Consider the following 12,238-nt stretch of genomic DNA (forward strand, 5'->3'; position numbering starts at 1 on the left):
AAATGACAGTGCTGTTCATGAACCACAGGCGGTGACAGACGTCTCAGTCGAAGCCAAGGTGCCACTGGAGAAACTCCCGCTGAGAGCAGGTGTTCTCCCCGGTGAACGCGCTCCTGCAATCATCATGCAGGCGGTGTTGTGCCCGCTACGCAAGCGTTTGACTTCGTGAGCTAACTCGGTGGCGTGGTTTGCAGGATCCCCAGTTCGCAATTTAGCGTGGCTTGGAAGGCTGTGGGATTATCGTTATACGCAGTTACTGCCGGCAATCGGCCTCCCGGGTCTGCTCCTTGTGCCCGGACTGCAGTCTCTGCAAGGCGAATGCGAGCTGTCTCTCTCTCTCGTTTCCACTGTTTCCACTCTTCTAGAGTTGTCCGTAGCTTTCCCTTGTGGTAGTTCTCTGTAAAAACCTATACGCGCGTGCTCCGTGTCATGGCTGCGACGAGATGGATGACGTCACTCACAGCGCAGCTAATGACGCGCGTGCTTGGGTACGACGCTAAGTACAGCCTATATAAACCACCGGTGACACCAACTTCAAACGGTTTCTCGTTTCTGCTAGCCTTATACAGCTTTTGTTGTAAAACCAGACGGGAAACGCAGCGATGTTTCTTGTAGACCACCCTACATTTTTGGAGAAGTGAGTTTAATTTAACATTCACGCTGTGCTCTCTTACTTCGTACGCGCTAGTCCATGATGTACAGTGTCAGAGGGTCTCTTTGTAAGAAGCAATTCGAGCTAGCTGATCGAATTGCATGTTAATAGGGGTTTCATAGCAAGTACGAAACAGCACTCGTGTTGTCCCTCTTTGTCATCCAATCCTCGCCTTCTGAACACTTTTCTTCCAGCACTTTCGTGCTTGCGCTGAAACAGCTATTAACATAAGTAGCTGTAATTGACACTTACAATTCTTTACATGGACGTTGTTTTTTATAATGAGCTCGACAGCTCACAGCCCTTCGAAATCTAAGAAGTACCTTGGGCGGCTCGCATACACATACATAGACACAAACGGAAATGATGCAGCTGATGGAGCACGCTTAAGGAAAGAAGAAATGAGAAAAGGATGTAGCTGCCGCTGTGTTTAAGTGCGTACAATACGATTTTCAAGGGCAAATCGCTTGCATATCGTAACTTTACATTCAACTCATCGCATTTTAAAGGCCCATTCTCAGCTCATGAAAGCTTCGTTGCAGAAGAGTTGTGAACTTGCGTACGAAAGGCGATTGCCGCAGGGAATAAGCTAACGATGCTGTTATTATTTGAGTCAAGTAGGCGTTACTGGGAGGACCATTTTCCGAATCGGTTACGTCGTGGCGGAGACAAACGACGTTGGAATGGACGAGCCAAGCCTCTCCAAGTTGTGCGGATGCACGCCGCTAGTTCGAGAAAGTTCCGCCTGATGGCGGCCAAAATTAATGAGACAATCAAGCCAAACATTTCGCGCGTGTTGCCTCGACTGCGTGGATTGGCAATGCGGGCGGCATCGATTTGTACGGCAGCATTATTTTGCTCCACGACTAATGATCCCGCCAAAAGTGGCACCATCGAAGGCCTCGCTGAGCCTTCTCGGACGGCGAACAGCCATTTCTCACTCTCGCACGTTCAGGTGGCGGAGGGGTGTTCCGCTTCGCTGCAGCCGATTACCGTAGCGTGGGAAATGGGCTGCCCTACGTGACTGCTATTGTGAGTCGCGAGCTAAGCACACGATGAAAATTCTCAATAGGTTTATTTACTCCCTCCTATCGAGCCCATTACAGTGCCCCCCCCCCTACCCTCCCTCCCCAAGAGCAGTAATCGCTGCGAAATCGCCTTTCACTAATGTATTGAGAGACCGCGTCATTCCGTGAAGCTTTTCTAGACGCGGCATTCCTTTCTCGCCAACATAATTTTCTTTTATTTCCTCTGAACAGACCCACACTTTGCCCGAAAATCTATCCCCAGGATACGGCTTATCTAGCCTAGTAAACGAATGTTTGAATTGTTTTTTTTACAGGTGAAGTGCAAAAAGGAATACAACGGAATAATAGGGACAACGAGGACAAACACTTGTGCCTTCAGTTGGTGACAGTAATGTTTTCGCCATCACACCCTTGAACATACAGAGCCAATATTAGAACAATGCTGAATTTTGATAAAAATTACCTCGAACGCTTGGTTTTTCAAATTTGAGATCGGGGTTGCCTGTTAAATGGAACTGACTTGACGATGTGAATAGCGCCTGGTGAGCTAATAGTGCTTTAGACATTTAAGTTCTAGCAAAGTGTGGGTATACGCTATTTGGTATTTAATTTCGAGTAATTAGTTACAGCGCAAGCATAGACACGGGTCTTCCTTCGTCTTCGTTCATCTCGTTGACCGATGTCATCCCTTGCGCTGTAGTCATTCTTGCTATGTTTAACATTTTGAGGCAGAATGACGTCAGAGCGATGTGAAAAAATGTTTTTAACATCGAGGCTGTTTAGAAACTAGTTTTTCATACAGCAAAACTAAGAAACTGCTCGGTCCAAATTAGACCTTGTCGGTAGGATTATCTCATGATTAAATACTTCATATGGGGAATCCCTAATTTGCTTGAGTACATAATGGTATATAGTTTTATCAGGTTAACTTGCACACTTCATAGTTGTTTATATGATTTCTTTTCATTTTCCTCCTTCCTTTCTTCTAAAATCTTTCAGTCCCCTTCTCCACCCCTATATACGTAGCAGATGAACATGCTAGCTTTATAGAGACGGCGGCAAAAATGTGTTTTTTTTTATCTCTGCCTCACTTTTGCTCTGGTTGGCGCCACGTGAAATGGGAACCCCCACTAGCGAATGGGTAACAAAATAATATTTCTTTGTAAGGAGAAAGTCCGTCGCTCGAGAAAAAAAAAACTGTCATAATCATAAGCGCGAAAAATCAGCCAGCACGCGCTCTTCTCGTCCTCCTCTTCATCTTCGGCTTCGCTCTCAGAAGGAGTGCCCCGATTTGCCCGGCGTGGAATGCAGGAACTTAAATGGGAAAAAGAACGAGTACAATAGGGAGCAAGAAATAGATAGGAATCGACACAAAAAGTTAGATGGGAAGAAATTGAGTGCAAAATAGTAATAGAGAAATATAGAAAAAAAACAGAAAAAAAAAACTAGAGAAAAAGCACTACAGTGAAGGAAACAGAGAGAATAAAGCTAGATAAAAAAGAGCGAAACAGAAATTGAAAAAGAGAGACTAGAAAGAAAAGACAGAGCAAGAAAGAGATAAAACTACAGATGGCGAGAGAAACAAATCAATAGAAAGAAGCAGTAATAAAATACAAATAGAAAATAAGAGGGCGCATTTTAAAACAATAATGAAAACGAGGAAAATAAAAAAAAACAGCAAAAGCCGCCGAGCTCCGCTACTGCTTCAGGCCTGGCACCGCTAGTGTGACCCTTCTTAATTTTTTATATAATGTTTGAAGGCAGAACAAAGCGAGACTTTTGAAGGCAGCAGCGCCAAGACACAATGTAAATAAAGCAAGAAGAAAAAATACTATGCGCTCCCAATTCCTTATGAACCAATAACAAAAACAAAAAAGAACGCATATAGAGCTAAAACATGCTGTGCGCTCTAAGCTAACAACGTAAGGACAGTGTCCTTCTGCGCACATTTAATGGGCCTGGTCAACTACAAAAAAAAAATACCGGTCTGTATGGAGCATTTACGGAGAGATCATGCACCGTATAAGCTTACCGGAAACACCGAGTTATTAGGGGTACCAAGTATGACTCAGTAATAAGGCAGAGATGCAGCATTTATTACCTGCTTACACATTTATTAGTTAATCATACAACTAGCGCTGTTTTGAGGCTATATACGATGGCTAGTTCATAGGATTTAATGCCCCCAAAGTGACTCTCCTTACGTTAGAGACCATGGTGGAGGGCGCCGGACAATTTCGATCACGAGCAACTTTCAGTTCAGTAGGCGAGCCCAACAGTGCCTCACAGAACACCGTGAACAGATCATTATATAGGGTCACTCACCAGGCTACCAAAATACAAAAAATGAGAGCAATATTCTTTCCTGATATTTTTCGTCCTTCTTGGCACACTACTGTGACGTAGACAGTAGTTTCCGTGACGTGTACAGCGTACATGCTTTCTATTCGTTGATGTACGCGAAATATCACGTGTGATTTGTCTCCTGCGCTGCTTCGCCATGCAGCCGCCCATCCTTTCTTCGTTGTCTCGCATGAATATCGTGCACAATCAACTGATCAAACTTTATTTTTTGTGTTTACAACTGCGCAAGTGGCGATAACAGCGTGCAGCCGAGAAGCGCTAAATCCTGATAGGCTCTAGCGCTTAGTGCTCTTTGTTCACGTGCATTCAAGACTTGAGGGGCGAGGAGGATGCATCGTGTGTATGAAGGAGAGGAGAAAATCACCCTCTCGTCTCTAAACGCGAGGTGGTGAGCAGCCCTTCAAAGGGCTTCTCCCCCAAACCTTGTTCGAAGGTGAGATTGTCGTTTTTGTTTTGTTTTTTTTTCACCTTCGCTACATGCGCTATCTTCTCTCCACGTATCTCTCCATAAAGCACTCCTAATGTTGATCAGCACTGAACGTTGAGCCAGTCAGAATTTCGCGCCTTATGACTGTATACACGTGCCATCTCTGCTTGTGCTGTTGCAAAAGCAGAAAAGTAAATAAATTCAGTTGATCACGCACGATGCTCAGACGAGACACGGCAGAACTGGCATGCGATTAGTAGATTAAGGACAGAAGACAATTCATGACATATATCTTTTGTATATCGACCAATCAAGAGCGCAACGGATCCTCACGTTACGTGAATAAAAAGCTAGCAGAGTGAAAATTCATATTATCTGTTGAGGGACGACTAACTATGCGTATTTAACGCTATAAAACACTGTCAAACAGGCATTCAAATTCTAGCCTTGGCTGTGACGAAGAAATCGCGCACATCGTGCCAGTAACCCGGCGAGTGTGTTTACGCCGGAGACGGCATAAAGCTCTAGCAGCTAGGTCGGGCACGTGTTCTACGTATAACTGGAAATAATGAGAGTTGAAAGGTGGAAAGCGCTTTGCAATTGCATACACAGGCAAATAAAACGGCCAGCTCAAGCGAAAAGTCAGCGGATGTTAAGGGAAGCGTTACGACATACAGGATTTAAAGCGGCTTTGGCGGCTCTTTGCAAATGCTTGTTTTCTTATCGCGACCAAACAGAAGGTGCGCCCTCTCCACTGACAGCGCCTCAGGGTGCACTTTGGGCGCATCGGCTACTAGGTTCCTTTTGGAATAGGGTCAGCAGGGCTGTAGGCCAGCGCTTGTAATGCACACGGAGGAAATGCCTGTGAAGAAGATACTTATTTCCACCAGGAAGAGCTCCAACATGCCTGAAATTGAAAACAAAGTAAAATATAAACGAGAGTGGTAAGGGAGAACAGTACGTTTTGTCTTGATGATACAGTAGTGACTGGACGGGAGAATATGAAATTATGAACTGGAGCATATCTTCTGACATTGCGGTAGAGGGACGAGGCAGCCAAATAGACCAAATGGAGGCTAATATTATGGCTTAATGTGATCTGTAAGTTCGTGTAAACGAGCATTTCTTTTAATTGTACCTAGCTGAAGACGACGCAACTTTCTATACTCTTGTTTTATACTGGGTGAAATGGAGTATATTTACTCTGCATTGGCGATCGCATCGTGCGCTGCGTAGATGCAATGTATGGTTCATTTCAGAAAGTGTGTTCATAGTTTTTTTTAAATATGGTGAGTGTATGCATTGTCTCAGCACCTGCCACGTTTAGTGTCGGCAATTATTACCATAAGTATTAGTATTGTGATGCGGACAGAAGTCAAGGTCCGAATAAATTTGTGACACAATGCATGGCTTGATTCATCGCAGTCTGGTAATTGTACGGGAAGCCGAGAATTAAAAAAAAAAGCCGGTAGGATGACCAGACTTCTCCATCACTAATTGCTACCACATCATGCGTTGTGAAGAAGGGTATATAAAAAAAGCAGAGAGAAGGCGAGAAACGAGATAGCGCACAGCTTAGGTGCAGAGTACTTACTCTAAGTTTAATAACGTTAGTAATTCTGTGTGTGCCAGTTTTCATACTGATTCAGTGTTCTTCAAAGGGGATTTGAAATACCAAAACAAGTCAAGCACGTGACCTAGGTGAATAAAAGACGGCCTTACCCGAAGACGTCAACTGCCCCTTTGTAAAGGAGCCGCTTAGAACAAGCGAGTCTATACTCTTGGCCTTCCTCGCGCTCGCAGTACCTGAATAGACTAGACAAAGTCATAGGCAAGAAGGAAGAAATAATAGTGAGAAGGAATAATGCTTAGTGAAAGGCTAGGAAGTTAATCTGAAGAAAATTTTTGGTTTGCTACGCTACACTGGGGGTGGAATAAGGGGAAATACAAACGTAAGGTAGGGAGAAAAAGCGCTTCGGGGATATACCTCGGGCTTTGAGTGACGGAATGCTTTCACGTCCTTCTATTACAGACAAGTTCGTTTCCCTTAATATTCTCCGATCTATTTCGCGCGACGACGCCTTCCCATTTCTCGCCTGATCGAATCAAGCCTTATATAGATTTCCGGTTTACAGCCAATAGGGCAATTTGAGAACGAGAGCGGGAGCAATAATCGCCCAGTTTTTGCTGAATCGTTTCCTCCGCGGCGCTGGTCTTTCTTTCTTCGCTCGTTTCGTATAGAGTCACACCCACTCAACCTGCAGAGGAGCCAATAAAGCCATCAACGTGCTCTTTACACGTGGCAGTCTCGCAAGGAAGACAGAGCGGATGAAGGAGGAAAATGGAAAAGACGGCGGAAATTTGACGTTTAGTCGCGCGTGGCTGCTCTCGGAAGCACGGCCCTAGCGGATAATCCATTTCTCCATTTCGTCTTTCCCAGCGTTGAGACTCCCAGCTGAAAACCGATGCCACTAGAAGGCTAACTCTTCTCTCTCCTCCTTGAAAGTCATTTTTCTTAGCACCCCGACGCCGTTCCTTAAAGTCTACGTCTTACTCCTCGAATGCATTCGATCTCTTGAATAATGTTCGCTCTTTTCCAACAGGGCGTATTTCATACGTCAGACATGCTGGCATGTTCCGCATATTCGATGCGCGCAAACGGTGGAAGTAGTGCGCCTAACGCTAAATGTGCTTGTTCGTGACCTCTTCGTCTACGCGAAGTAAGGAAAAGTAATGTAAATAAAATATCGCCGTTTTACATTGGGAAAAATTGTGACCTCGAAGGGACATCGTCGTGATGTGACGTCACACAATTAGGTTATTAGAAGACATCGCCACCTGGTCATAGTAGGGTTGGTTTCAGGGACAGTGCAAAACCGCGTTAGGTGCAGAGAGATTTCAGGATAATCAATGCAATCGACTGCGAAGAAAAATATTAAGAACAACATCACTGTCGCCTCCAACTGTTCCTCGGTAAAAGCGTTAACAACTGTGCGAATTTGTTGTCACGCTCCGAGCGAAGTCATGTGAATGATTTTATTCACGTTTCTTTAACTCGTCTCGCTGAACTGATAATGAGTCACCACACCGGTAGCTGACCTGGAGAAATGCGGCGTGCAATAAATATTCACGTGTCATAAATAAAAATAACAAAACAGTTAGGCTTTGAGGCGGAGTCCTAGGCTGGTACTTTGCCCTAAAGTCAATTTGTCTATCTCGAAGCTAAAGCCAGTGTTTCAAACTAATTAAAAAAACGTGCAGTCACACTTGACATCAATTCACATGAACAAATGCAATGACAGAAGCGTAGAATATAATCGCTTTAGGTGTCAAAGGAAGTGAGCTGCTTAATAATTAGTGGGTTGTTGGAAGCTGCCGAACCACTACAAACGGGCTCAGGTGTAATTTATCGTCATGACTATCCGTCACAGCAGCAACATATCTTACAGCGACTGCTTGTTAGTCGCTGTACGATATGTTGCTGTAAGTTATTCTTACACCGTGTCAAAGGTGCATTCGTCCGTTTTTTCATACATGTGTCCATGCAGTAGCAAATAGTTTTCTGGTAAGATACCCCAAAAATCGTTATTGAAAAAGCCAGCATAAATTCTTTTTTTATTCAGTATCACCTACCACGTCTTAGATAGCACATGTATATTATAAGTATCCATCAATATACTCCTGTTCACGAATATTAACTTTTCCGTCATCGCCTGTTCTCCCTCTGTCACAGTGGTCCTCGAGAAGTTTGTGGCCAGCGTTTACGACGTCTACGTGGTTCGAGGCAATTCGGCCCTCCTTCGCTGTCACGTGCCTCCCGCCGTCAGGGATTACGTCACGGTGTCGTCGTGGGTGCTCGACGATGGCGTCACAGTTGGGACACTCGGAAACGACGGCAAGTGCACAATTTGTGCTAATATTGCACAAACCTCCATTAGGCATTGAGTGCAAAGCAACTGTTTGCAGAATAATTAGTGGTTATACCGAATCTCCTCTAATTGTCTAGAAAAGAACTTTACCGAAAGTATATTGATTTCATGTATTTGTACAATTAAGGCGTTTCCGTACGTCGCTTCTGGCAAATCTGAAGCAAAAGTACGATCCGGCCTAGTTGGAACTCGTCCATCTTGAAAATTTTGCGCAAGCACACTGGGACACAGAAAGGAAGACAAAAGGGCGCAAACTAACAACTGGTTTATTTTTCGAAAAAAAAAAACATTGACTTTATACTCCTCTGATCTGCGCTGTCTAGTCACCAAGAAACAAATGCACTGCGCACATCTCACAAATAACGATAACAGGTTCATTGATTAACAGACCCGAGCGAAATTGCTTTCTCTAGTAAGGCTACTGAAGGGTGGCTAACACACCTGCCTTTATGCTTGTCTATATGATAAGCCTCCATTATCTCTCTTGACGACTTGTTTCGATTCCCATATACTGAGGTAGTGTCGCGAAAACAAGGAGAGCACGTGCACGCACTGTAATGCAATGCCAAATCGGTGTTAGGGCGACCTTTCAGACTTGGCATATGCTCCCTTAGCCTAGTGTTAATGCACCTGCCAGTCTGCCCTATATATACACAACCACACGACAAAGGTATGCAATACACCACATTGTGTGCACATTCAACAAATTTGAGCTCATTTTTATGCTGCATTCCTTATGTACGCTGGTCACTCTGTCACATTTCTGGTTAACCAACGCGCACACTCCTCATATTTTGTTTTTGGCCAAAAACACCACTTTTACATCATACTTTCCGGCCACCTTTTTTATTCTATGCGAAAGCCTATGTACATAAGGTATCGCTACCACCTTGGAGTTAGAACCAGTCATCCTTCTTTATCACCCTGAGCTTCTTTAATATCTTGATGCCTACAGCCAACATCACAGAGAACGGGTACCCTGCGTCCTGGAGCCTACAAGCTTGTTCATGATTTCAAGCTGGCAATCTGTTCGCCTCTTATAAATATACTTTAACATTAACCGACACCTAACGCAAGCGCGTCCATGCGTTATTACACAATTATAGTTTACGGTTGACGTGGTAGTGGAGGTTAAGGGAACGACATTACCGTGCAGCAAACGTTCTTTGTGGACAGCGGCTTATAGTTTAGCGGGATAGCGTTTAAATGGTTTACGTGCCCCAGCTAGTACGGTGGCGCCGCCTATGAGATGGTAAATAAGGTAAATACAGTGATTGATTGATTGCTTGATAGATTGATTGATTGATTGATTGATTGATTGATATGTGGGGTTAAACGTCCCAAAACCACCATTTGATTATGAGAGACGCCGTAGTGAAGGGCTCCGGAAATTTCGACCACCTGGGGTTCTTTAACGTGCACTCAAATCTGAGCACACGGGCCTACAACATTTCCGCCGGAAATGCAGCCGCCGCAGCCGGGATTTGAACCCGCGAGCTGCGGGTCAGCAGCCGAGTACCTTAGCCACTAGACCACCGCGGCGGGGCTAAGGTAAAGACAGTGAAAAGCACAAGAAAACAAGAATGTTTGCCTATGCCACCACGCGAAGCATTGTTACAAGTTTATTTTACTACTAATAAAAGCAAATAAATAAGAAGCACGCACCAAACGCGAAAAAAATTATGTTGCCGATTTGTTTGCATCGACCTTGTAGTTAGGCCTAGACGCGTACGAAATGGTAAGCTATCTCAAAAATTACGCCAACTTATCCGTAATAATCGGCCATCAAAGCTAACTGAAGGCAAGCGAAGCAAATTTGAACAGTCGTTTGTGGCGAACAAGGTGAATCTTTCAACAACTACGCCGAAATCACTTCGAAGCAGGCGTGTGAGAGTGCCGCCATGTTTACGTACATTTCGTACGCTTACGCTACCACGCTAACCTAAATGTGAAAAATGCCGTGTGTACGGTAAGTGGTACGGGTAACGTAGGTATCTGCGCATGCGCACTTCGGTTCTGGTATCACGGTACGCCCGGTATTCCGGTAAGCCCGGTATACTATAACTGTCTATTGATATGTTTAAACGATGGCTAAATATGTACGAATCAAACACAAGTGACATTAAATATCCCCGTCAGTAAGCATGCTTCGTAATGACATCATTTTGTTCTCTGTTTTTTTTTTTTTTGCTTGGTTGCGAACACACTTAGTGTCGACCTCCTAGTGATACTTCGAAAAAAGAAAACAATTAATTTTATTAAACACATTTGCCGTGCTCCGAAAACAATCAAAGGTCCGTTTACTCGGGACACAAATCGGTTAAGTGCTCTGTTTGACCTGAATTTCAGCGTCTTCGAGGGTCTGCACTAGCACAAAGAGAAGTGTTTCCGTAATGAAAGTCAAGAGAGATAGATGCATTAGGATCAGTGCTTTGATGGGAATAAAAACAATTAGCCAAAGAATATTACTACGTCTGCTTCACGCGACACGCTTCTCTTTCGAAAAAAAAAGTGGTTGTATGGAAAGTTTGGGTCCTTCACAAAGAAATTGTGTCAAAGCACGTAATATCGCATGAGCGTATGCCGTTTTTCTTTTTCTGTATTCTGTCCTGTAATTGTATTTATGGGCGTAAAAATATTTTCCAGGCAAGCGAAAACGCTCAGCAATACCTAATTAGAACAACCTAAACTAATGCTTTAAAAGAGCATGCACACACAGAGTAGTCAGAATTGACGATAAGCAGACGGCATCAAAATTACAAATAAGGCCAAGGACTACAACACAGTTGAAAGAGAATTGTAACGTGTAGCATAGACACTGACCTCAGAATTAAGCATGAAAAGTGTTTTGTTATAGATTGGCGAGGGATGTGTGCGTCTCTTCAATTTTTCTAGTATTCCAGACTCACCAAGGACACCTTAAAAATGACCAATAAACATTATTTCAGTTTTATGGGTACCACTGCACGCATAAAGTATCACGTTCATTTCGGCAACTGCCACTTGAGAAAGAAATAGTGCATGTATGTGTACCATGGACTATTTGCAACACCACAAACCTCATTTGCTGAGGTGGTGGAGAAGACACAAAGTGGACTTGTTTAATCTATGCTTACCGAACATATAACTCAAAACTGGATACACGTTAGGATAGAACGTTTCGCTTTGTGATTGAAAAAAAGTGGGCCAGATGCGTTATACTGGTGTGAAAATTGGGGAAACCGTAGAGCTTGTGGCCTTACCATGTGCTTTTCTTTGCTCATTCTTACATCAATTCTTCAAACCCTCATCTCCCTTTAATTCCCGTCAGCTACACTTCAGTATACACAACTATGCTAATTTTTATCCTCTCCGATCATCCTTGTACTTCTCCTCAATGCCACTGCCCTCTCCTACCCCCTTGCTACAGTATACCATATATAGCTCTGCTATAATTTTCTTCTCTCTTTCTCTCTCTTTTCGTTGTTATTTTCGTATGTTTGTCTTTCTTTCTATTTGCTTCTTACTGTCACCCAGTTCCACTCCCTTGCTCAATATGATGCAAGCACATCGTTGGACAGTCGAGTGGTTGCAACGCTCTACTGCGTACCACGTGTGCGCCGGTTCGAATACCGCTTCACCAAGAAATGTTTTTTCTTTTCTTTATATCTTCTTCTCTTCTCCACTATTCTCCTCTACCCTTTTTCTTCTTTCTCCAACCCGTTGCTAGGCGGCGCGTGCTGACGTCATTGTTCGGCGAGGTTTTTCTGTGCACACAGAACAGTCCGATTTCGTGCTTCAACAGATTCGGGGTTAAAACGAAAGTGCTGTGGCTCTATTTGATGCTTGGAATATGGTG

At 43.9% G+C, this 12,238-nt stretch overlaps 1 protein-coding gene and 1 long non-coding RNA gene across 3 annotated transcripts in view; one reads left to right on the top strand and one right to left on the bottom strand.

Annotated features, from left to right (window-relative positions):
- LOC119169567 (cell adhesion molecule Dscam1-like) overlaps positions 1–12,238 on the top strand; it is a 219,747-nt gene that overhangs the window by 119,964 nt on the left and 87,545 nt on the right. For both annotated transcript variants that reach the window (XM_075875971.1, XM_075875973.1), the window contains exon 4: positions 8,205–8,366. In XM_075875971.1, the coding sequence (XP_075732086.1) occupies positions 8,205–8,366 (162 nt within the window). The remainder of the gene's footprint in view (positions 1–8,204; positions 8,367–12,238) is intronic.
- The window catches only part of LOC142774843 (uncharacterized), a 374,795-nt gene that overhangs the window by 79,449 nt on the left and 283,108 nt on the right, over positions 1–12,238 (bottom strand). The gene's annotated exons all lie outside the window — the stretch shown is intronic.

The sequence above is a fragment of the Rhipicephalus microplus genome, chromosome 2 (assembly GCF_043290135.1).
Source record: "Rhipicephalus microplus isolate Deutch F79 chromosome 2, USDA_Rmic, whole genome shotgun sequence".
In the NCBI taxonomy this organism is placed as follows: Eukaryota; Metazoa; Arthropoda; class Arachnida; order Ixodida; family Ixodidae; genus Rhipicephalus; species Rhipicephalus microplus.